Source organism: Branchiostoma belcheri, unplaced genomic scaffold (genome assembly GCF_001625305.1).
Source record: "Branchiostoma belcheri isolate BF01 breed outbred unplaced genomic scaffold, Haploidv18h27 scaffold4, whole genome shotgun sequence".
NCBI lineage: Eukaryota > Metazoa > Chordata > Leptocardii > Amphioxiformes > Branchiostomatidae > Branchiostoma > Branchiostoma belcheri.
Genome location: NW_017804020.1, coordinates 6687536 through 6715280, shown reverse-complemented (window position 1 = coordinate 6715280; position 27745 = coordinate 6687536). Strand labels below are relative to the sequence as shown.

The window sequence follows — 27745 nt, the reverse complement described above, 5'->3', positions numbered from 1 at the left end:
ATCCTGGCATCTCTTTAAAACCTTGCGTACGCGTGTCCCTGTTTCAGTGTAACGATGAGAATCTGTAATGCATAAATGCACAGACCGGCAGACACTGCCATCTCCAGCCAGACATATCAATCATGGACGTCCATTCACCAGGCAGGCCGTTGCAGGAGAAAGCCGCTGCCAGGCCCCTTCATAGCCTCCGTAGCAGGCTTATAGAACTGGGGGTTTGGTGGTCTTCGGCTGTTTTCTGATTAGCCCAGTTCTAAAAACGGGAGTAATTCAACCAGGCCGACTATGTTGTCTATATGCAACCAGAAAATAGCACATAAAAGCTCCCAAAGACCATGAAGACCCCCAAAACCCCCAGTTTTTGGCATGGAGGCTACCCCTGTCGCACATTCAGAACCTTCCCCGAACACCAACCGCAGCCCACCGAGGTTGGCTGACGTTCAGGAGCAGGCTGACCAGATTATTAAAGGACACGCCTACCTTTCTATTTGAAGCAAATTTGAGCTAAATTTGAATCGAGGTCGGCCGGTGTTCGGGAGGCCATATTCGGCTACATGTCACAGGGACTTCACACATGGACATATCCCCGGGCGTTTTTATTTAATTTTATTTCCGTCTGAACGATCTGATATCATACCAGACTATGCATGATGTACAAAATGACTAACTAGAGTTCCACGATCTCATACCTTCGCCAAATGATGTTAGCTTTTATGATTAAGAAATTATATATTAATCCCCCTAATTATGCAAATAGGATCCTCAATTGCATGAATTATATATGTTGATCATATTCTCCACCAAAAAACAGTCTTATTTTAACAAAGAATGCCATGATGAAATTTTCTCATGAATTATGCAAATGAGGTCCTTATTTGAATAAGTTATGTTTAATTATGTTCACCTTAACTTAACTTTCAAACACCCCAAGTATGAAATTCCAGGCAGTTACCACTATGTAATTATAATATTTTCTCATTAATTAGGCAAATTAAGTCTTCATTTGCATAATCGATATCTGCCTGTGTTTCTCTCATTCTTAATAACATATGTCACAAGCTTGAACTTCCTATTATGGAATGCAGCTAATAAATAGAATTTCCTCATTAATTATGCAAATTACATCCATATTTGCATAATTGTAATATCATTATGTCAAGCATCACTCAAGCTACCTACATATCAAAAATCACGATGATCCATCAATCGGTTCTTGAGTTATCCTCCTTTAAACATTTGTCCATTCAACCCCCCTGCAGTTCTAGAGCAAGCAACTAGGGGGCTCAAACTCATGTCACTTTATCCCCAGCAAAAGAGCTATCTACCATCCAAATTTCGTCACCCTAGCATGTCTGGATCATGAGATATCAAAACCGGAAGTTCTGCTGCAGTACCATGACAAGCCGCCAGGTGGCCCAAAATCTAATCATTTTGAGGTCTCATCAAGACCTACCCACCTACCAAGTATCAAGACAATCCATCAAGACCTTCTCAAGTTATCGTGTTGACAGACAGACAGACACACACACACACACACACATACACGAACGCCCCTGAAAACATAACCTTCTTGGCGAAGGTAATAAACTGGTGGACGTCCCAACTACTAAGTACCTATTATACCAGCCCAGAAAAGAACAAGAAATAGCCATGCCTTCAAGTACCAGAGTTATCAACCAAGGATTGAGGTGTTCAAGAATTCATTCTTTCCTAGAACTATCGCAGAGTGGAACTCACTGTCACCAAGTACAGTAGGGGTATTGTCAATAGATAGCTTTAAACAATGTCTAGAGCTAGAAGTTCAAGGGTTCGGTGTAACAAGTCGATCGGTGTAATATAGCCAGCTGCCGCCGCGCCGCGTGCCTGCGAAGCTGGTGTGTTACGCCGAAAGGCGGTTATACCGGCTATACAGATACAGATACAGATACAGATCATGATACGCCCAATATGCCCTTCTTGACGACCGATCTTTTAACCATAATTGCGAGGTTGTTTTTTTTTTTTACTCGCCTTCGAGAACCATAAAGACTTTTTCATTCCCATTTCATTTCAAAGATATAATATCGCTTGTTTCAACATGATTCTCGAAACGTGGCTTGATAAATGAAGGCCACATTTCGGCCATCGGCCATGCTATATAATATAACATAACCGCACTCCTCTAGAACAAAGAATCTGTCAATTCTGTAGTTTAGGCCAAATAGAAGATGAAATACATTTCACCATAGATTGCCCCTTGTATAGTAGAGATAGACTCATATTTTTTAGCCATGTATTAAGTATATTTCCCCACTTCAGATACTAGTATTTGACTAGTAAAGAGAAATTTGTATTCCTTTTAACTTTTGATAAACCTACTCTAAGTAATCTCACAGCCGCATATATCCATACAATCACTACTAAGCGAGATGAAGCCGAAAAGAATAGAAATTAGACATTTATTTACACTCTTATATGTTCATATGTATGTAATGTATATGTTTATGTTCCTGTTCTGTACCCATGCGACCTGTACTTAGTTCTATAGAACACAAATGTACAATAAAGGTCTTCTTCAATATAGCAGTCTGAGATCACCGGGAGGTTATGAGGCTATTGTTGCCGGTAGCGGCTGTGAGGTACCCTGGGGCCGGGATAGCTGCCGTCTGGCGCCGGTAACCTGACTAGAACAGTCCTCAGGGTGACGGCCGTGAACAGGATTGATGCACCTGTCTCTACTTCCGGTCCCTGGGGGGGGGGTGCACTGCTGCAGGTGCATTCCCTTTTTCCCATTCCCGATCCCAGGATGCATAGCGTCAGGGGGTAAAAAAAATCCCAGGTTGCAAAGCGCCAGTATGGTATAGTTTTTTTGTATTCTTTATTTTCGCCAATAAACACATAATAAACTGTGCACTGCTGCAGGTGTATTCATCTTTTTCCCATTCCCGTTCCCAGGATGCATAGCGTCAGGGGGTAAAAGGAAAATCCCAGGTTGCAAAGCGCCAGTATGGTATAGGTTTTTTTGTATTCTTTATTTTCGCCAATAAACACATCATAAAACTCTATAGAAAGAAAATACAAAAGAAGATTATGTTGGGGAAGACATAGACCAATTTTGTCTATTCAAGACCTTCCCCACAACTGAACAAAGAAAACTTGAAAAGAGAGAGAGAGGGAGAGAATATATATATATATAGAGAGAGACAGAGAGAGAGGGAGGGAGAGAGAGGGGGAGAGAGAGAGAGAGAGAGAGAGAGAGAGAGAGAGATCATCATCATCTCGGTAATGCATGCGACCGTGCAAGTAGGAGAGTCTTCGGTAGAAGGTGGAACGATAGAAGGTACGTCATTTTCTCTAATTCCAACAAAAATGCAATTATGGCATGTGCTTTATACTAGATAAATAATTCAAAAAAAAATAGTTGACCAGTTTGTCGATAGAACTTGTTGGAAATATTACATCGAGGAAGGGGGAGGGGGGATGGTCTTACGTCATATCCGTGACCGTTACTAGGCATTATGGGAAGTGTGAAATTGGTGAATAGTCCCTTTTACACATGTTGAGTGAGTCACACTACGTGAATGAACGAAACGATCAGAATGATCTTGGCTAGCTGACCAAGCATGATTCAGACAGGCATACATAATTAATACCATATCAACTATTTATTGCGTCTACTTTACAATGTCAGCCCACTATCAATTAAAGGGAACAGTCACACAACAACAAACGTGGAACTTGAGAGCAGACAGCTATGCCTACATGTAGCCTGGTATCCAGTCTGATCGTGGTCGGGGCCGAAAGAGCTCTGTCCCGCCCGCCTCACATAGGTTTCCCGGTGTGTATTTCACGAGAGATTGATTAGCCCTCTATCGTGTTGGGGGGGAAACCAAATCCCCAAGCATACTGTCTTATTAGCATAACTCTCCTACCGGGACGGTCTGTTGCACTGGGCGGGGGAAGCTACTTCAGTATTAGAGCCCCCGAAGGCACAACTTGCTGCCCGAACACCCCAATACCCCCAATCACGTAAGACTGGATACCAGGCTATCCTACATGTGGCATAATGGTTAGATTATTTGTGCCAGAACCCAGAGGTCCTAGGTTCGAACCCATGACATACCTCGACGATGTGCCCTTGAGAAAGGCACTTTACACGAATGTCCTCACTGTACTAAAATAGAAATGAGTACCTAGATTAGGTTAGGGACGTCCCTCGGATAGGACGTTAAATAGAGGTGCCATAGCATGTTAACGCTTTTGAAAGCTACGCACACACTAATGGAGATTCTAATCAAAAACAAAATTCTCATGTGACAAACAAACAAACAAGCAAACAAACAAACAGGGAATAAGCATGGAATGAAAAGCACCAAAGAAGATAGAACAACTAACTTAATATCAGTAGATTTTATTCCGAGTAACTTATTTTACTGCTTACAATATCTTAAATGATCTTGATGTCATTAATGGTTATACATCTACATTAATGCAGTTACTCCTAACCTCGAAGCTGATACAACTCCACTCTAGATCTTGGTATAATAAACGGTAACACATCGAAAGGTAGATTGGACAAAAAAAATCTTGGAAAACGATACTAATGTCGTAGGATGCCAAAATCAGTTCCAAAGGAAAAGAGGAAAGTGTCAAGACATGAAAATGAAGAGTCTATTATTATTAAATTTTCACACATATACAAATGAAAAGAAAACTACTCTCCTCTTAACATCCGAAAACCCACAAATTACAGAAAAAGTGGGATCCTTTGTCTTCCTCTGTCTTCAAAAAAGAAGTCAAACCCAGTAGTAGTAGTTTTACTAGTAGTTTCTTAGTAGTTATCAGTAGTTCTATTGTACTAATTGCCTGTTTTTATACCATGTTTCTTCTGTTCATGCAATTAGCCCTCGGGCACGAATTTGCAATAAACAAACACATTATTCGCCATACCATACATATGTGTGTTTAGTCATGACCACGTATAAGGAAGGCAACTTTTTTTCAAAACTTTTTTATTCGCACGCTCGCATCAGTTTTGGGGTTCCCAGAGGATGTCATCCAACATGGCCTTAGATATACAAAGGCCATCCACAGAAAAGAATTGTTACCTATATATTCCATTCTATTAATAGTAAATGTCAAACATATGGCACAATTATAAGCCTGGCGCATTTGAGAGGGAAAATGAGTGACATGCCTTTTTTGTTGAATGAAAAATTGACCTTTTAGTCGCACATTACTACAATGGGTTGAAACAGATGGTCAACGTTAAAACACATTCAAAGAATCCAATAGGCGGCAACACTGGACTGTCAAAGTCAATTTCCTTGTAATCCTTTTAATTTAGCAGGTAGAATCAACATTTTTTCGTAGCATACTGATATTTGTAATTTATGAGGCAAAAATGCGATGTCACTGTCGGAAAACGGTATTGTAGGCTGGTTCTAGTTATTTATTGGTGGTACCAGAAAATAAAGGGACTCCTCACTTAGCTTGTTTTGGGGACTATTTCAAACGCTTCAATCATGAAATGATGACGAAAATGCGCTGAAATGGCAGTAACTGTCTCTCAATCCAGAGTATTTTTGTTTTGCCTATTTCAAACGCTTTTAATATGAAATGATGACGAAAAAATGTGATAAGAAAATGACCCTAACTGTCGATATCAGACAGATATCTCAATCCGGAGAATTCTTTGTTTTGCCATCCTAAAAGTGCATTGAATGCCTTAGAGTGACCCCAAAACTGCCGGTTAAGGTGGCAGAACACAATTTTCGGCCTATGGGGATTCCTATATCAAAGCACCCCGAGGTGACTCACTTCGACGCGGTAAAAATTATAGTAGGGTGCACTAGACAATGACGGCCAACTAATATGTTGAAATATACGGTATATTGTACAAAATAACTGAAAACCAAAAAAAGTTATCGTTTTTTAACATAATGACGACCACTTTGATTTGGCCCTCTACCGGGGTCAACGGAACTGCAGCCGGCTCTCCCCTAGAACGTGGTTGCGTAATGCCGCGCATACACGAACAGGGAAATCTTCATAATCCAACTCATACTGTGTACAAGCCGATACCTTTCTATACCACACAGCGCAGTTCATTCATGGCTACCTCTCACATAAGTCGCTTTAGCCAAGATGCAAGCGGTTTGTCTGCACTACTTTCTATACCCACGGGGGTCGCCCATAAATACTGTGTTCTGTGGCCTTAAGACACAGGCACACTGGCATGTGCTTACAAAATGTCCATCTTCCCCACCGACAAATCCAACCTGACAAGACGGGGCCTAAAGAGACCCCAGGCGCGGCGGCTCAACACACATCAATACCAGATTTGACAGGCTCGTCTAACCCAGGACCGCCTAGGTACCTCCCATATCCCATCAATTCTGCTCAAGTCAATACTAACCGCTTTAATAGAGGTGACATCGCCTTGTGGCTTACATAAAGCAACGTTATTATATCGATCGTACTTGAACAGAATTTGAATCCCTTTTACTGTCGAAGTGCAGCGGGGCCCTCCCCAAGCAATGAAGCAAGGGTGCTCCCGGCCCTCTTCCCAACATCCTAGCACCTCTCCCGAAATGCTAACGTTCATATTTAGTAGCCTCCATGGCATGCCAAAAACTGGGGGGGGGGGTCGTTCAGGGTCTTTAGAAGCTTTTATGTGCTATTTTCTGATTGCATATAGACAACATAGCCGGCCTGGTTGAATTACTAGTACCCCCGTTTTTTAGAACTGGGCTGATCAGAAAACTGCCGAAGACCACCAAAGCCCCTGGGTTCTATAAGCCTGCTACAGAGGCTACATATTTAGGGTTTTCTCGTAGTATTTTCATGAAGGTTCGCTGAATTTCCATCGACCGATTAGGGAGCACCTCTCCCCTAAGAATTTCTGGGAGGACCCCTGGTACTGGCTCAACGGAATATTTCCCTCAAAATCAATATCATTTTTTTATATCTATTGAAACATATAGTGACAATACGTGGTGGCGACACACTCAAGTTACACTTATATTCAATTGATCAAGATATTACAAAAAACGGACTTTGGATTCTGTACATTTGAATATTGTACATTGTTGAGAGAAAAGAAGAACATCTTAAAAGTAAATGTACCAGAATATCATCTGACATATCTTGTCATTGAGATCGACAGGGTAGTCTCCACCAGACTCCTTTGCAGGCTGAATAAATAGTAGAAAAAGGCAAATTGGACCCTCTATGGCCGGCTAACTCCCCTGGCCAGTTACATTCCTTTTTAGTCCGTTTTGTATATTGTCCAATGAATGCAGTGGAAAATGAAATACATTTTGTTAGCCAGTGTCCTCACTATGAGACAGAAAGAAACAGACTATTTCAGACAGTTACAACAATCTCCCCATCATTTCGTCATTTAGAAGATCACCAAAAAACTGCATTTCTACTAAGATCACAAAACCCACTAATTATGCAGAATGTGGGACTATTCATTATCCACTGCCTTCAAAGAAGAAGTCGAACCCCATAATAGCTAGCGTAGTAGTAGAAGTAGAAGTTTTTTCCAGACAGTTGTTACCTGTCTCCTGTTATTGCATTGCAATGAGTACTATACTTGATTGTAAAAGCAATTAGCCTTCGGGCATGATTTTGCAAATAAAGTTTCTGTACTATATATTCAGGTTGCAAAGGAGTGATTCTGATGGAGACTATCAAAAGGGGATGTGAGGAATTTAAACAGATTTTGCCTCCCTGTCAACAGTTATTGATATTCCTGTCATGATTCTTCACCATTAATCATACTCGTTTGAAAATTATCATAAAGTTATTCCGTATTTTGGGGGACTCCGATGAATAATGCATCTGTACAAATCATGTACACAGAACAGATGGCCTTATTTCTGATTACTCCAAGGACCATCGCTCACAATCAACCAGGAATATTTACATGGATGACAACAATGAATATTCACATGGGTGAGTGAGTCCCTACATATGTATACTATATTCCATTTAGTAATTTTATTCCAACCTGCCGATCAGAGATTGTGTCCGACATGCAAGGAGGGTATTGAAGACGAATTCCACTTTATGATGTCATGTCCAACATATGAAGAAAACAGACAAAAGTTGATGCAATCCATAGCTTCCAAAACTAATGTTACGCTAACCCACTCAAAATCAGATATCTTTAATATACTCCTTTCATGTCCTACTCAGATATCAGTGTACGTTGGAAAATTCATTTATGAATCACTACAAAAGCGACACCATATTGTAAATAGCTGACATATTTCCTGAATTACAGAATGTAATAATACTCTTCCTAAAGAAAACACAATAGATTAGCTTTAGTATCATTATGGACTAGCCCGCTAGAATCATATTGTAGTATTAGTTTGTGTATGTACCTTTGTTGTTTCTTTGTCATACATTGTACCAGCTGCAATTGTTGAGCAATAAAGTTGATTTGATTTGATATAAAAGCTGAATATACAAATAGCAAATATCAACTACACGAATAAAACAGAATATAGAGAATAAATAACCCATAAAAAAATCAATCTGCCCATTATAATTAAGAACATAATTAATTACAATCGGCTATATTCTACTATCCAATAAGATATTTAGGCCCCAGCTTATTTTTTACTTGTTTAAGGCATTTTAGTGTGGATCCCTTTTTGTACTGGTCTTTTTACTGCCTGGCCAATTTGATACTGTCATTGCAGCCACCAAAAGATCTGCTTGGAGATTAGTTTTATCCGTAATACTGCAGTATATTACATGGTTTACTGTAGTGTACACAATGGGAATATAAGGGGAACATGTATCGGTGTTTTAGTGGATATATACTTGGTGCTCTTTGACATTTTGAGTTGATGTGAATACCTATATCGCTGATGATTTTGATTCAGTGGTGACGCAAGAGAAATGCAATTTCTTACCTCCTTGTACGGAAGTTTTGTTTTCGGTGTGTCTGTTTGTGTGTTTGCTTGTGTTTCCGCAATTATTTCCACATGCAAGAGGCAAGCCCGCGCACGCCGGGGACATTGACAGGAAATCATGATTATATTAGGTCAAAGGTCCCAGAGAGGTCTCATAAAAGGTTATCTCATTTCCTGTCTTCAATTTCCTGCTATATGCATGTCTGTTAATTATAATAATGGTTTATTTACTTCGTAAGCACAGACTCCACTTTGCAGCCATTGCTGAAGTACATGGACTGTTTACAATGTTTCTAACTACTACATCATAACAGCATAAGTAAGTACAATATTAAGATTAAAATGGTGGGTTAAGTTGGTGTCGAAATCGGTTAAAAACATTGCATAAATCTAAATTCGTTGATAAAATTTGCGTAGGTACTAGAGTAGATTAAAAGCGTTACATAGATCTATATAAGTATAAAACATTAGGCGTTGAATAGTGGATGTATTATTAGATAAAAGCACGTAGATAAAAGTATTTACACAAGTCTAAATTATTTAGGTATCTAGCTTAGGCCATGTTGATTTGATTATATGGATGACATCCGCGCGCGCATGAATTTTCGGCCGTTTCCAAAAAAAAAAAAGTTTTCAACCATACTGTAAATCGTACAAAACAGTTGCAAAATGAGCAAAAATATACCATTAGTTACAAAAAAAATTAATAAAAACTATACCAATGTCGTAGAATGCCAAAATCAAACGAAAAAAGACGAAACTGTAAAGAAATGAACTTGAAGACTAGATTATTCGCCAAACCATATTCTGTGCCATTTGCTCAACCCTCATGACCACGTAGATTTCATAATGAAAAGAACTTATTTTTTTTTTGCAAAACTTTTTTTATTCGCACGCGCGCATCAGTTTTGGGGCTCCCGGAGGATGTCATCCATATAATCAAATCAACATGGCCTTATAAGGCGTACTCTGAAGTAAATAGCAGCAAACAGGGATACGCAGTACGAATCTGCCAGAGTCAGCTAGGAATTCAGCATCCGAATCATGTAAGGAATCGCACTAGATCTATATCTTTCAGTTCTACAGAACACTGTTGCATTATGGAACCCGGTAGAAAAATGCAAAAATAAAATCGACGAAAAAATTACAAAATGTACAACAATGAAAAAAAAACACAAGAAATCTACAAAAGCTGAAAATGCAGTACCAAGGCAGAGATTCGGTTGATTTTTGAATTCTTCGTTTTCTTGTCTCTGCTATTTTCTGGAGTGCTATCCTTACGCCCCCACCCCACCCCCATACACGTTTAAAAAACCCGACTACGTCTGTAAAAGCCACTGAAAGGCTTTTAGAAATGTTAGGCCACAGCAAGTAATTTTTATGGATGACATCAGCGCGCGCATTAATTTTCGCCTGATTTTGGAGGGAAAAAAAAAGAAATTTTGTTGTCTTCTGACAGTGGTCAACATGCCGAAAATGGGCAAAGCTATCTGTTGCCATGCCGGAAGGTGGATGGCAGATAACTATAAAGAGAGGAGACAAGAAAGGGCTCTGATTTAATGTTTTGTTTCTTACATTGATGCAGTGATGCAGTGATATGTAATGCTGGGTGTGTATATGTGATGTTCCCACTGAAAAACCATTTGTACAATGATTGAGTCCAAATTGTAAACTGTTTTGTCCCACCTTGTTTTGTTTTCGCCCGCTCGCATTAGATTTGGAGTCTGCGGAGGATGTCATCCATAAAATTTACTTGCTTTGGCCTTAGGAGCTCGTGTGCAAGCCGAGGCCGTACTAATGCCATCTTTAGCAGTCCGGGCGTGGTGGTACAATCACGGTAGGCGGGCGTACAGAGAACTAGAACTGTTGACACGACCCCCACTGTTTACAGAACCCCCTTGAACAGACTCTGTCAATACTGTAACATGAATAGAATAGAAGATGAACAACACTTTATTTTAGACTGTACTTTATATTCTAATGAAAGATCTGTCCTTTTTAATTATATCAAAGAGAAGTTCCCATACTTTGAACACCTAAGCGCAAATGATAAATTTATATTTTTGATGCGTCTAGACAAACCCTGTATCACAAACATGATCTGCTCCCACATTTTTCACTGTACAAAAAAGCGAGAAGAAGTTGACCTGTCTGTATTAGCTCAGTGACTAGAACACTATGTATTAGCCTAGTATAGTACCCTTGTATGTTCCTTATGTATGTATGTCTAAGTCAAGTAGTGCATATTTTGTCTCCAATTTTCTATATACGTTTGTTATGTGTCTGTCATACTCAGTATCTTGACCTGTACCTAGCCCGTCGTGGCATGAATGTACAATAAAGGTATTTCATTTCATTTCATTATATACTAGTATACCGTGAAAGACTAGCCTGGATGCCAGACCGGGTCGACACATATACTCCCTTCGGCTGGGGGAAGCCACAAGCCCCGATGTCTCACAGTTAGCACCTGGGGGTCTTCTTTCGTTTCTCAGAGTATATCTGAGGAGGGCGTCTATGGTAATTGTCGGGGCCGAGGAGCTAGCCATACAGCCCCATGTACGATACTGCCCCTGGCAACAGTCTGGCACCCAGGCTATAAAAGACAACCCCGCGGCCACCCAAAGGCTCAAAGGAGAATTGTTTTCCTTGACAAACGGCACTTCCATTTCTATTTACGTTCCTTTCTGTTGCAAATGCCCTATACTAGAGGCTAGCTGAATAACAAGACAGTATGTTACCCTCCTTTCTTAGCATTAAGAATGACAAATGTCAATCAACGGTTATATATAGTACTATATCAATGTCATAATATATTCTAATCGTCATTACCTTAATATCATATCTAGAAAAGGCTTCATGGACCAATATCTGTTATCAATATCATTTGATATGTCCTATAGAAATGTATGTGTCGACAGTAAGGAGGTTTGATTTTTTTAAAGCCTCATTGGTGATAGAAGATACCTGTATAGTCTTTCGTTTATACAATAAACTGGGACTATTACATAAATTTAAACGCTTGAAGTATGAAACAATGACAAACATATGGTAAGAAATGTCGATATAAGATAGATTCCTCATCCAGACTATATGTTGTTTTGCTAGTAATGCTTCCCTGAAATTGAATTAGATGTCTGTAATGATTAGGCCACACCAAGTAAATTTTATGGATGACGTCTTTGCGCGCATTGATTTTGGCCTGTTCCTAGAAAAAAAAACACAAGAAATTCTGCTTCCTGTAACTATGAGTCCAAAGAGTCACGACAGTGCCGCAAATCATCAGATTGACGTGAAACCCGTAACGCGAAAACAGGACAGGACGACAACTGCTGTTCCACCTGATTTATTGCTGTTTTGATGATGAATAAAAGACTTCTTGCTTGTTACACTGTGTCACCTCATTCAATTTGTGTCCTAACATTTGTCGTCTCTTGGTATATTTCTAATCTAGGCATCTTGTTTTTTAGGGCCTTTCTTGTTTTTTTTCGCCCTCTCGCATTAGATTTAGGGTCTCCAAAGGACGTCATCCATAAAATTTACTTGGTGTGGCCTTATAGAAAAGACTATGTCTCCAATCTGAAAGCAAACGGTTGCTAGAGAGTATTCGAATATCAGAGACACACAAAATTCACCATTATCATGAAAGTTCATCTGTGTTGGTAGTTACATGTTTAAAGTTAAAAACTTTTGATCCAACACGAAAATTCTCTCACCTAGAGCTTTCAACCAGTCACTCTGGTCTTCCTCAGTAGACTGACCCAGTGAAGCTTGTCACGTGGCTTCTTTGAAGTGTGACGTCAACACTGGGTCAAAGGTATCTGGTAGACGATGTCGGCCCCCGTCGCGGTTCAATGTAGGGTGATGGGTCCTGATGTAACCCTACATTGAACCGCGACGGGGGCCGACATCGTCTACCAGATACCTTTGACCCAGTGTTGACGTCACACTTCAAAGAAGCCACGTGACAAGCTTCACTGGGTCAGTCTACTGAGGAAGACCAGAGTGACTGGTTGAAAGCTCTAGGTGAGAGAATGTTCGTGTTAGATCAAAAGTTTTTAACTTTAAACACAAAATGCACCATGTTGACAATCGGCCCCTGGTGCCCCATCAAAGATGAATACGTTATCTTGAAGCGGAAGCGGCTGTTTGTATATTCGGCATGAGGAGGCGGTGTGCCCGCCGGCGTTTCCACAAATGGGCAGGGTTAGGCCACACCAATTTAATCTCAAATTCGCCCTGTCTATTTTTCCTGATTTGCAAAAAAATTATTTTTGGTTCTAAATCAACCTCAAAATGCTCAATGAAAGACAACGGTTGAAGAAAGTCCTTTTCTTCCTAATTCTTCAATATAACAATGCAATTTTGCTTCATTAAAAGTTAAAAATCTATTGTTTTAATTATAAACCAGCCTGGTATGTTCACTTCATGGCTCGTAACATTTTCGGCTATCATGGGGTGCCTTGGCCTGTTTCTTTTTCGCCCTGTCGCTTCATATTTTTTCTGAAAAAATCCGAGAAACAACAAATTAAATTGGTGTGGCCATAGATTTGTACATTGTACGTGTCAAAAGGTTATCTCATCTGCTTCCAATGCAATTTGATTATGATCTTTCAAAAAGGGTTGCCGCCTGCTGTACTAGTGATATACCAGTATATTATGGACTGCACTGAGGTGATGCGAACAGGTCATAGGTCACCACCTGTAAAGCACCTGTCACACATCAGCCGAATATGGCCTCCCGAACACTAGCCGAACTCCTCCCGACCATGGACATGGTTGGGGGTAGATCGGGAGCAAGGTCGGATGGTATTCGGCAAAGTCGGCTACTGAACAACTTTGTGCGTTTATCATCATATGATTGAAAATGAGGACCATTTTATAATGGATTGTACACTATACAATGATAAGCGCCTATTGCTGTTCACCTTTCTTTCCGCTTGTTCAATTGATTTCAATACGTTAGATCCTATTTTTACTTCACTTTCACTTTATTTATCCTATAGATAAATGCAACTACATTCTCAGGGGAGATAACCAATACAGTGTTCAAATAGGAAAATACATTAAAGAATGTTTCGAGCTCAGAGACCACATGTTAGAGAATAGTTAACCTTTATTGTTACATCATACATATACTCTGTACGTAAGATGACGTTATCCACACATGTATTTAGCTTTGTTAGATCTTTAGTTAAGTTGTAGAAGACCATACAAAAGTCTCTGTACTTTTTTGTTGTGTCAATAAAGAATCTGTCATTATAATATATTGTAGAAAATCCGTACTAAAATGCCGTTCATCTTTAATCTCATTAGGACAGAATGGACAAAAACCTCTGCATGTAGGTTGAGTCATTTTCCGTAAGGCCACAGCAAGTAAATTTTATGGATGACATCCTCCGCTGATTCCAAATCTAATGCGAGCGGGCCCCAAAAAACAAGGTTCCTACAATTTAAAATTTTGACTCAATCATTGTACAAATGGTTTTGATTCAGTGGGAACATCACATATACACAGCCAGCATCACATATCACTGCATCAAAGTAAGAAACAAAACATTAAATCAGAGCCTTTTCTTGTCTCCTCTCTTCATATTTGTCTGCCATCCACCTTCCGGCATGGCAGCAGACATCTTTGCCCATTTTCGGTATGTTAATACTGTCAGAAGGCAACAAAATTCCTTGTTTTTTTTTTTTTCAAAATTAGGCGAAAATTAATGTGTGCGCTGATGTCATCCATAAAAATTACTTGCTGTGGCCTTAGGACAGAATGGACAAAAACCTCTGCATGTAGGTTGAGTCATTTTCCGTGAGCGGATCTGGTGCGTTTTCACTGACCCGTGACTCATCAGTCATCTCAGGCCGTGTTCATGTGAAGTCACCCAAGGCGCTTCACATGTGGTTTACCCCGAAGCCGGTTTCAAGTGGCTCCATCTGAACGCTCCAAATCACATTGAAAGCGCCTCGATCCCAAACCACTTCGAGAGGTGGTTTCGAATCGGTTTTCCCCGCATCGCGAATTGCGTCTGAACGCAATGTGATTTCAATGTAACTTCGCCTGGTCATGGATTACGGGGTTATATTTCTTTATCTATATGCAATACCAAATTTTACGTGGCAGCAACTTAAAGAGCAGTAATGGTCAAATAATGTGTCCGTTCTAGGACGAGCTTCACCGCCTCTGGCGGGACCACGTCGGCATTCGGCCGAGACACGCTGGGAGGGGGGCACCAGCAAGCAGGTCGTTGACCTCTGACATTAATAACACGCTACCTTGCGTGTTTTCATCAAACAACAATAAATGTAGCTCAAGCGAATTGTGATCGGACACGGTTTCAAAGGATTGTGTGGCACGTGGACCAGATGTGGGGAATGTGAGTTACCCGAATCGCGGTTTGGGTGACTTCACTTTAACACGGCCTCAGTCAGACCCATAAAAAAGCAGTCAATACAACCCCGGGTGCACAACAACGGACGGCTCGTAAAGTAATTACCTAAATACATCATTTACACCGGGAAAGCACGGCTGAATAACGCGGGTCGAGCAGGTGATCATCTGTACCCTACTCTTCATTACACTAATGAATAGGAGCGCCTTCTCCTAGGTGGTCCAAGCCTGGTTATCAGGCTCTATAGCCGGGGTGCTTTCTCGTCAAACCAAGGCCCTCCTTGGTCAAACCAAAGCCGAATAAGTTTTTTTGTATCATATCGAATAATAGACAAAACCGATATCCAGAACTGATACATACCATCAGAATAAAAGCACATTACAAATAAAAAAAGGCCCGACTCATAGAGCCTTCTAACGAGGCTAAAGTTTTCCGTGTTTAAAGGCATCCAATGCAATTTCAGGGTGGCAAAACTGGATTTTCACAGTCAATTTTCTGTTCATTCTTTTAATTTAGAAAGTTAATCAATCCTATCCCCTAGCATACTGATATCTGTGAGGCAAAAATGTGATGTCGCTGACGGAAAACGGTTGCTTCACGATGGTCAGATTTGGGCCCAAAAGTCCCACTCCGCTACTATGGAGATCGAATCCCCCGAACCCGCGAATCTTGTTCGATATGACGTCATTCGAATAGAGCGGGCGTTCGATCTGGGGTTACCCGCGGTCATTTACAGTAAAGCCGCTACAACCGGCTACATCAAGCCCTTTTTTACTTGGGAAGCACGGAACAGGAAAAATCCACCTTTCCACAAATATGAACCGTTTTCAAAACATTACATCTATGCCGTGATTTTATTGTGGATATGTAACATGTAACGAAGCTACTGCCGTCATCGTGGGTGACCTTGAAGGTCAGAATTCTTGTTGACGCTGTTATAAAATCCAGGTCCCCATATCCAAGTGGCACAGCATGCGTGCAAACATGGTATTTTAACCATTCCCAAAAATCGCTCAAATTACCTCATTGAGGGCTTGTTTGGAAGAGGAACGATTTCCGCAGATTTCTGTCTTAGGGATTTTTTAAATATGGCCGCGATTATGAATTATCGGTATTTAAAGTTAAAACACTGCGTTTTTAGCTCTTCTTTTGACTGTAAGTCGAGTTTTAGTTAAAAAATAAAAAAATCCTAAGCCAGAAAGTTTAAATTTACTGTAATATTTCTAAAAATCCAAAAATCTAACCTTATTTTTAATTTTCGGGGCCTCTTAAAATCAGTTGTTTGGTTCTCGTGAACCCTTTTTGAAATCCAAAATTGATCTCATTTGGAAGCAAATGTACACAAAGTGGAGCAAAGGCAGTGCAAGAATAACATTTGAGGTAAACAAAATCACTTATTACATTTTATTTTGACGAGTATTTACTCTCCAATTACTTTTGTTTATTTTCAAATTTTACCCGTTGCCCCCGGGCCGGCCTGGGACTCCCGCGCGGCCACGTTCGAACACGTTCTGTAACCCGATACCTCCCTAGTAATGCGACTTTTAGTCTAGCAACCGACCGCCGTGCTTGTTTTGTATCATAGGCTGGTTCTAGCTATTTATGGTCAGAAACTCTAAGTACCCATAGAAACTCGAAGTACTCATAGAAACTCGAAGTACCCATAGAAACTCGGAGTACACACACAAGAAAAAGTAATAATTGTACCTATGGTCTTTCGTAATCATCACAGGTGAACCCTAAACACAACAGACATTCCTCCGACTTGTTTTCCCCCATAGCGATCCGACTAGCAAACAGGATTCCGTGTCATCAAATTTCATCTTTTGCATTGATAATATCTAAAGTGACCTTTTTGGCTAGGTCCTGTGGTCTACTTGAGTAGGGTCAAAATACTAAAAATCTGTTTCCTTTTTCAGTATACAGTAACTCTTTAGTCACCGATCGACCTACTACACAACAACAGATACAGGGCAGTAAAAAGGCATTTCTCTTACCTTTTTTAATGTAGTGTGTTGAATTAACTCTATCCCATGGGATACCGATAGCTCTGAGGCAAAAGTGCGATGTCTCTGACAACGGTTGCTTGTTTTGTATCATAGGCTGGTTATGAGAAAATGTCATAATACAATAGCGCTGAATGGCTACCCTGGAATCCAAACTCGTTTTCAGAGCCCTTCGCCCGCTGGTGTAAATTACCGCTACGGTGGAGTCTAGCCCGGGGGGAGTTTGGCTGCCGAAGGAAAACGGCTAACGGCCCGATACTAGTTTGGCATCCAGGGTACCGAATGGCGAGAATTTTAAATTTACACTTATGATACTTGAAAGTAAAACTCAGCAGCATTAGTCATAAATTATGCAAACCAGGGTCTTATTTGCATGATAGAATGTATAAGAGAACGTGGTAGAATTCCTAATATCTGCTTGTAGAACCTCACCTACCACACAACTATCTAAAGCAACCTACGGCCTATTCCATAGGATTATAAAAATAGGGGTGTTTCTTGAAATTTGTCGAAGGTATGAGATCGTGGAACTCTAGCTACATCTACGTCGACTCAACTGGCATGGCCCCTAGCCTCTACCAGGCTTGGGGAGGCGGCTGGAAAGAGTAGAAATCGGCCAAACAGAGGGATAAGCATGCCAAGGGAGTTTGTCCGTTGAGAGAACAGTTCGCCGCACCCCATTTGACATGCTCATCCCTCTATTTGGCCGATTTCTACTCTTTCCAGCCCCCTCCCCAAGCCTGGTAGAGGCTACATGGCCCCTACTACATGGCCCCAGCCCTTGGTTCAGACTGGCTGCTGCCACTCTTCTCTTGTTACAGCCTCTTTTCTTACCAATCACTTCGCTATACCACCAGACCTATCAAATGGCCATTTTTTTTTCCTGAATCACTGATTTACAGCCGTAAAAATCGTGGACAAAAGTACAATGAAAGCGACTTAAAAACGACACTTTCCTCAACAGATGTTCGGTTTCCCAACTCTAATACATAACGGTTTGTTGTCACCAGTGAACCGAACACATACTGACATAGTTTCCTGCATTCTTCTGAGTCTTATGTTCTCATCTGTCATAGAGGCGAGCTAAACAATGCGGGTCAACAAGGCCAGCAAATGGAGACTTAGGCTACACAAATTTTATTCATCGGTTTTCGTATTCGCTCGCTTCATTTGTGTCTGATTTGCAAAAAAAAAGATTCAGGCTCTGAATCAACTCCAAAATGCTCAAATTAGACTGACCCAAACAGTTGAAGAGAGCTCCTTGTATTCCTAGTTGTTGCAGTTCTTCCATCTATCAATGCATTGATATGATAAAAGGTAAAATTCATATTGTCCGAATTATAAACCAGCCTGGCATGTTGACATCATGGCACCTGTCGTCGTTTTTGGGGATATTAAAGGATGCCTAGGTCTGTTTTTATTTTCATTTTTTTGCCCTGTCTATTCATATTTTTTTCTGAAAGTAGATATGAGAACCAAGAAATCAATTTTCTGACGTATTTTGCTATTTTTCACTAAAAATGTATATTTTTTGTCTTCTGTGCCATGAAAGTTGAAACAATGACGATAAGATTTGGTAATAACATGCAACTTAGCAATTACTAGTACAAAGCAACACCTCATACTAAAGTGTTGACTACTCTATTGTTCTTTCTTGAAAAATTCATTTGGGGGGGGGCGCTTTGAGGAACACTTTGTATTAGAATGTAGTTTATACAACGAAGAGAGAGCAGAGCTTTATAAACTACTGCAATGTATGTTTCCCCATTTCATACATCTTAGCAACAAAGATAAGTTCATATTTCTAATGGCTTTAGACAAACCTTCGATCATAAAACACATATGTACTTATATCTACATTATTACTAAGAAGCGAGAAGAAGCCAAATTATCGTAATCATTAGACCATATGTCCATAGTACATAGAATTAGCACTAGCATGTACATTGTATATATTCATTGCAAACTGTGACGCCTTTCCTGTGACCTGTACTGAACCCAGTGGGTATTTGCGTACAATAAAGGTCTTCATTCATTCATTTATCCGCCAGACATCTGCTTGGAGATTACAGCAGCACCCCTCTAAGCATATACGGGCACGCCGGCGTCTGACGTATTGAGATAAATACAGGTATATCGAACCTCCGTAACCTCGATACGACTTTAACCAGACCGGCGGCAGTCGGGGGCCCGGCGCCGGTTGCAGGCCGTCCCGCCGGGACATTCTTCACGTTCCTCCGCCAGAGAATTGATCGGTATTGTTCGCCGTTTTAGGCCACAGCAAGTAAATTTTATGGATGACATCCTCCGCACACTCCAAATCTAATGCGAGCGGGCGAAAACAAAAACAAGGAGGGCCGAAAAAAACAAGGTTCCTACATTTTAAAATTTTGACTCAATCATTGTACAAATGGTTTTGATTCTGTGGGAATATCACATATACACAGCCAACATCACATATCACTGCATCAAAGTAAGAAACAAAACATTAAATCAGAGCCCTTTCTTGTCTCCTCTCTTTATAGTTATCTGCCATCCACCTTCCGGCATGGCAACAGACATCTTTGCCCATTTTCGGCATGTTGACCACTGTCAGAAGGCAACAAAATGTCTTGTTTTTTTTTCCCAAAATCAGGCGAAAATTAATGCGCGCGCTGATGTCATCCATAAAAATTACCTGCTGTGGCCTTATTGTCGATACGGTGAAAGAGAGGAGTGTCGGGCACAGCAGGTAAAAAAGAGGGGGGTAAACAACAAATGTTTTTCACACAGGGCGCGTCTTTTCTTCCAGGTTCTCTGTTGGTAAAAAAGGTCGGGACATCTGTCCACTATCGGCTGCACGACAGGAAGGCGTTTTTTTTCTTCTTTCTTTTGCGTCTGTTCTCTTGCAAATGTTTTCACGGTTACTGGGTGTAGAGGTACAAAAAAAAACAAAAAAAATCCTCATAAAAACGCCTGAAAACAGGTCAAAAATCCACCGAAGCCTGCTTGTAGAGTACCTCTTGTTGTGTACAAGTGTAATCTCCAAGCAGATCTTTTGGTGGCTACAAAAAGACAGTATCAAATTGGCCATGCTCTATCCATTTGCCAGACAGTTACATTTTGGCTGGCGTAAAAACAAAGATAACAGTACAAAAACGAAAGCTCGATAAAAACTCATCTGCTTGGAGAGTAAACAGGTTTTAAAGCTATGAATTTTTTTGCAAGGCCACAGCAATTTTATGGTAAATTGTATGGATGACATCCTCCGCAGACTCCAAATCTAATGCGATAGGGCGAAAAAAAACAAGGCGGGCCGAAAAAAACAAGGTCCCTACATTTTAAAATTTTGACTCAAACATTGTACAATTTGTTTTGATTCAGTGGGAACATCACATATACACAGCCAACATCACATATCACTGCATCAAAGTAAGAAACACAACATTAAATCAGAGCCTTTTCTTGTCTCCTCTCTTTATAGTTATCTGCCATCCACCTTCCGGCATGGCAACAGACATCTTTGCCCATTTTCGGCATGGTGACCACTGTCAGAAGGCAACAAAATGTCTTGTTTCTTTTTTCCAAAATCAGGCGAAAATTAATGCGCGCGCTGATGTCATCCATAGAAATTACTTGCTGTGGCCTAACCTAAATCCCTCCCCAACCCTGGTTTCTACAGGAATGGCATCCGAGTGACATCGCCAGTAAACAATGCACGGCCGAGAGGTGGACTATTTTCAACAACGTTAAAGAGCAGGCACGCGGAACAGTCCCTCTACAATTAACAACAGGACCTAAGGGCGAAAATCAACACCTAAAAGGCATCCAAGCGATTTCAGGGCAGCAATACAAAAAAATTCTTCATGAGAAAATCTCTCTGATATCGACATTTAGTGATATTTCTTAGCACATTTTCATCATTTCATACTTAAAGGGTTTGCCGAGGGAGTTTTTGCCACGGAGAGAAGGTTTCCGCGCTCCTTCTCTCCATGGCAAAAGTCCCTCGGCAGCAAATCGTCCCTCGCGGCGGCATATTACTCGCGTCGCTCAGAGAAAAAATAACGCCGACGCCCAACAAGACTGCGAAGGAGGCTAGTTAAGTATGCATCTGATCTGATTTAGCTAAAGATACGGCACAAGACAAATATCATCGATCCACTGAAGAAAAGATATGCGGAATATGGCCCCAGGCTAAACCCAAGGAATGGAAGTAGCGCATTCCGACTTGCTTAAAGGAATATTTTTGCATTGATTGATTCAGATAACACGTCTTGGTCTGTCATTCTTGAGAAAAATCGTTACAGGTCGACACTGTCTGTTAGGCCACAGCAAGTAAATTTTATGGATGACATCCTCCGCAGACTCCAAATCTAATGCGAGCGGGCGAAAAAAAACAAGGAGGGCCGAAAAAAACAAGGTTCCTACAATTTAAAATTTTGACTCAATCATTGTACAAATGGTTTTGATTCAGAAAGGACATCACATATACACAACCAGCATCACATATCACTGCATCAAAGTAAGAAACAAAACATAAAATCAGAGCCTTTTCTTGTCTCCTCTCTTTATAGTTATCTGCCATCCACCTTCCGGCACGGCAACAGACATCTTGGCATATTTTCGGCATGATGACCACTGTCAGAAGGCAACAAAATTTCTTGGTTTTTTTTCCAAAATCAGGCGAAAATTAATGCGCGCGCTGATGTCATCCATAAAAATTACTTGCTGTGGCCTTACTGGATCTTTGCGAGTTTTGAGTTCTAATGATTTATGAGTATTTCATTGCGTTTCAGTGAGTGTTGCATGCTATACTAATTACTATGGTGAAAATAAGCATTTTTTGTATGGAATATCTGTAACTGTTAACCGTATGTCAACTATTGTTCAGACATTGTTCTGTGAGGCTGTTACTACCAACTTGTCCTTGCCAAATAGATAAAACACTATTATATACAAGATAAATTCCCCAGTTTTAGGCAAATTAAGCCTTTAGATAGATCGAAAAAAGGAGATTTATGAAACTACACAAGCCAAGCATCATAAACTCCGTATGTTCATACATCGACAATAAGTTCAACCTATACATAGTAGTTCACATCATGTCAGTATAGTTTTAGTAAAAAATATCACTGTACTTTTTTTTTACTTCTGATTTTTTCATAACCTGTACTTGAGCTTGTAAGAGCATAAAGGTACAATATAGGTCTTTCGTTATTCTGTAATAATTAGTATTATTATCATTATCATTTGTATTATTATTATTTGTAATGTTTGTATTATTATTATTTAAAGCCAAGTCAAAACATTATTATCATTTGTATTATTTGTGTGCTTATTATTTGTGTCATTTATATGATTATTATTTGCATTTTTTGTATACTTATCATTTGTATCATTTATATGATTAATATTTGCATTATTTGTATGCTTATTATTTGTATCATTTATATGATTATTATTTGCATTATTTGTATACTTATCATATGTATCGTTTCTGTGATTATTTTTATTATTTGCATGGTTATTATCATAATTTATTATTTGTGTGGTTGTTATCTCTGTCCTTTGTTGTGAAGCGAGAAAGGACATGCCTAGCCTCTACCAGGCTTCGGGAGGCGGCTGAAAAGAGTAGAAATCGGTCAAAAATAAGAGAGGTAACATGCTAGCCTCTACCAGGCACCGCGGATCGCTGGAAAAATATGGTGTGGGTCGCAAATTGGAGCTTCTATGGCCCTGGATCTTCTCTGGTATACTATCCCTTTATTTCGGCCAATTTCTACTATTTTTCCAGCGATCCGCGGTGGCTGGTAGAGGCTAGTAACATGCCGGGGTACTGTTTGCCGCAAACTGTACTCTCTGCCGGACCAACCCCCTGGGTTGTGTGGCGTAGCGGCAGAGTGCGCGACTCGGAACTGAGAGTCCCGGGTTCGAGTCCTGACATGCCACCGATCTTGTGCCCTTGGGAAAGGCACTTTACACGGCTTTCCTCACTTAGCTCAGGTGTAAATGAGTATTGTCCTGTCATGTATTTGTCCCCTGTGTTGGTGGTGGCATTAATAAAAGTTGAAAAAACTTGAGTGTGCTGCCGATTACATGTTGGAATAAAAAAAACTCCCTGGCATGATATCTCTCTTATTTGGCCGATTTCTACTCTTTCCAGCCGCCTCCCGAAGCCTGGTAGAGGCTAGTATATTTGAGAGAACGAGGGGTGATAATCTGGTCAGTGGAGATGAGTGATAATGTAAATGAGACGTGACGTGATGAGATCTAGTCCAGACGTGTGACATCACGCCCCCCTCCCTCCCCCGGGGCCACCTTCTCTTGTGTTTATGGCTTTCCGCATTAACTTCCTAATCATGGCCCACCCTGCAACCGGCGGGCGTGATTCTTTCTCATGACAAATAGCGGGAATTCCCAGGGTAACAGGTCATCGACGGTACAACCAGATATTCTACATATATGGCTGATGATTCACCCCATTATTCAAACTCTCAGAATGTTCTGAAAGCGGTTCAAAGGCATACAATGCAATTTCAGGGCGGCAAAATTAATTTTAAAAAAATGTTCTGAATGAGGAAATCTGTCTGATATTGACATTAACTACCATTTCTTAAAGCACATTTTCGTCACCATTTCAAATTTAAAGCGTTTGAAACAGCCCCAAAACACGAGGCCCCTCTTCTTTTTTGTTACGTGTACCGTCAATAAATAGCTAGAACTGACCTACGATAAAAAAAAAATAAATAAAAAAACCGTTTCCGTCAGCGACATCACATTTTTCCGTCAGCAACATCCCGGGTTTGCCTCACAGATACTAGTCTGTTATGGGATAGGGTTGATCCAACTTGCTACATTAAAAGAATGACCAGAAAATCGAAAATCCAGTTTTTGCCGCCTTGAAATTGCATTGGAAGCCTTTAAACACAGGTGAAAGCTAGCCTCCTTCGCAGTCTTGTTGGGCGACGGCGTTATTTTTTCTCTGAGCGACGCGAGTAATATGCGGCCGCGAGGGGCGATTTGCTGCCCAGGGAGTTTTTGCCACGGAGAGAAGGTTTGTTGGAGCGCGAAACCTCCTCTCCGTGGCAAAAACTCCCTCGGCAGCAAATCGTCCCTCGTGGCCGCATATTACTCGCGACGCTCAGAGAAAAAATAACGCCGACGCCCAACAAGACTGCGAAGGAGGCTAGGTGAAAGCTGATATGCCCTGAAAACCTCGCCAGAGGCGGGTATATAGGTGTAAATACGATGTTTCTGACCTCGATACAGGTTGATAATTAAAGTTTTCCACCTCAATTATTGAATCCAAATTTCCATTGGAATCTACCCATACCCTCCGGACATCCCAACAAAAATGTAGCCTCGTTTAGCAGGCTCTACGGGTAGGGCCTTTTGTGTCTTAAAATGTCCCTTTTTTTCTGGTTGTATAATTATTTAGTTTCGAATGTACCTGTTTTCTTGACTACGGTTGTGGCTTATGAGAAATCGGGTACAAGCAGATACACTACAACCAGAAAAAAAAAAAAAGAAAACAAAATAAAAAAAGCCTGCTGAGAGGCTACTAAAAAACGGCGACCACGCCTTTATACATGCATAAATGCGCCCCCAATGCACACAGCACAGCCTTCCATTTACTGATTATTGTCCCCCTATTAGATACGGAATTAGATTGGCCGGCAAGTTCAGATGCAATGTTTTCCCCCAAGGCTAGCGTGCAGTGACAAGATCAGACTAGGGGAAAAAACCCACGTCATGTGGGCCGTGGCGTCTGAGTGGGGTCTAATCAAACTAATGCACTTCTCCCGCGCTAGAAGCCTGTGCGTATTATTATTACCTTGTAAATTCTCAGAGAAAAAACGTCAATCATCTCAAGGGCGAGAGATACAAGAGACTTAGTCTCTACCAGACTACGCTGGCTATATATACTAATATAATATAATATAGGAGAATATTTGCCAGGGGAGTTTGGCCACCTTGTAGGTTTGACTGGCCGCGAGAAAAAGAAAGAAACTACCTCCCCCCGGTTAATTTTACTCTCTTTTTTGCCGAATTCTACGATCCGTATTCCCGTAGAAAGGCCTGGTGGAGGCTATAAGTGCTCGCAGACATCTTTACCCACGCCACGCGATGCGTACATTGTGTAGTGGTGAACACGGGGACGGTCCCCTGGTGAACTATTGACTATGAAAAGAGAACGGCTTTCTGTCATCTGTCACGAGCCGACTCATCTTCCGTACGTCGCGTAAAGAACGCACGACAGTAGTCGGCGTCAGTCCACGGCGTAATCAGGCCTCAGAGACTATGACTTTGGCGTTATATATAACGTAAACACGCGCCACTGTTCACAGAAAAAATATATGTCTGAGCCCGTAGATTTCAGCGGGTCAGTGTTTTGTGGATAATGGGCGCTCTCAGTGGCATGCAGGCCCCGTCCCTCCCCCTTCCTACAAAGAAAAGCTGTCGCCTTGAAGCTTCCTGAATGTGGGTCAGCGAGGTCACCTTTGTCAGTGTCACAAAAACGTGCCTGATGGAAAAATGTCGCCCCACTAAACATTCCAGGGTCAAGATTAGGAGAGTTTAATGGAAAAGAAACTGTACCAGCATCATCTATTAAATGTGCATCAGTTTGCAACGGTTCTAGAAATAGGTTAATAGCGCCGAAGTTCGAAATACTCGCCTCAACTATGGAATCGTTTTCTTATAGGATTAAGGAATCGAAATGCTACGGTACTACCCCTAGGCTAAACGCTAAACTGTCTGTTGAGTCCAAACCGTTAGGGTCTACACGGAATGCATATTTTTGTCAGCTCCGATTGTGTAACAAATGCAACATCCGCGACGATCCCCCCATCCCATCTCACAAACAGGGTATTCTCGGTCAAACCCGGAGCAAACAGTCCGAACAATGGAAAAGTCAAACCACAAATACGCTCCCTGTGATACTAAAAAGCGCGCCGTCTGCGGGCATTTGTGTTTTCTACACAGACTTTCTAGTTCCGAATTATTCAACCTGTAAAACTAGTTAGTCTACTGGCAAACTTACAACAACGCTAACATATTTTAAAAGCCACGATGACAGTCGGAGAGTAGTGTATGGTCAAGCACGCCTTTTCTCTGTTTTTTTGGACATTAGTATTCTGTTCGCGCTATCCTCTATTGAACGCTGACACAATCTTCTCTGTTTTGCTGTGTATATGTGGAGCTCTTTTGGAAATGCTATCTCTACGGGCGCTTGTCCGAGAATCAGCCCACTGTAAAAGGGATAAATCCCGCATTTCCGTTAAGCTGTTGTCGGGGGCGTCTGTCAGATGTTCCATACGTCAACCTGTCTGTATAAATGCGTGTTGAGGTGTTGGAGGTTTTATCACAAATACTGTTGGATTCGTAATTTCCCGTCGGAGTGGACGATAAGCTGCAAGACTCTGCCATCAGATCGTTTGCAGCAGTTTCAATTTGCGGGGAGCGGACTCAGGTGGTGCGAGCGAGCGAGCCTGGCACGCGGGCGTCGTCTGCAACATACACCGACAGACACCGGAAACCCACGCGCGAGGTACGCGGGGACGCCGCGACCGTCACACCGCACCGGGAACAAAAGAACGCCGTGCTTCCGCGCCGAACGCGCAAACTTCGCAGACAACCCACTCTCCCTAAAGACAAACACTGAAAAATCTCAGAAAACACACTCACCTGGTAGCATGCATACCAAAAACGCGTACGCGGAGCACAGAAACGCACAGCACACTCTTGCAGTCGCCATTTTGACCCACCGACTACTAATTTATGAATAGTGCAAATTGGCAATGACGTCACCCTGAGGTCGTTTTTTTTTCTTCTTCCTTATTCAAGAAATGCTGATTTGCGTAATTTTGCATACGGGACAATGGGAAGACAACAAGATGAAAAGTTGAATAGCTGACGCCTGACGGGGCATAGTAGTGGGTGGGGGCTGAATCGTTCCACAATCTGTGCATAGAAAAAGGGCGGGAGTTTTTGTGAACTCACTGAACTGCGCAACCACTGACTTGGCACGGGTCGCGTGATACAGTATGAGATAGCGGGACGTGTACGTGTTTATTTTATATTGATCTGTATTTATCAAAGTTCGCGTGAACTGGCAGTTCGTTTGTAGAGATATACGGGACCACCATGCAGCGAAACCGAGCTTGTCTGTCTGTCCACGCCTTGAATGATTTGATGTGCGACAACACAAAAGAAGTGCAACAGGATCTCTGCTACTCTCCAAGCAGAGGTTGTGGGGGAATGATCGCTACCTTTTTATATATATAGCCGTTTTTTTTTCTCGCTACCCCCACCAACCGTCGGTGGCCGGCGACCCTCTCTGGCTAATGGATACTGCCTGGCCAATTTGATACTGTCTTTTGGCTACCGAAAGGGATCTGCTTGGAGATTAGATCTCGCTACTGGACTTACGCAGGGTGTGTGTTCAGTGCTACCGTGC

The 27745-nt window shown here is 41.3% G+C and overlaps 1 protein-coding gene across 5 annotated transcripts in view; it reads right to left on the bottom strand.

Annotated features, from left to right (window-relative positions):
• The window catches only part of LOC109477384 (carcinoembryonic antigen-related cell adhesion molecule 1-like), a 94406-nt gene extending 67318 nt beyond the window's left edge, over positions 1-27088 (bottom strand). For all 5 annotated transcript variants that reach the window (XM_019778628.1, XM_019778625.1, XM_019778629.1 and 2 more), the window contains exon 1: positions 26974-27088. In XM_019778628.1, the coding sequence (XP_019634187.1) occupies positions 26974-27043 (70 nt within the window). In that variant the 5' untranslated portion in view covers positions 27044-27088. The remainder of the gene's footprint in view (positions 1-26973) is intronic.
• Positions 27089-27745: the final 657 nt, after the last annotated feature.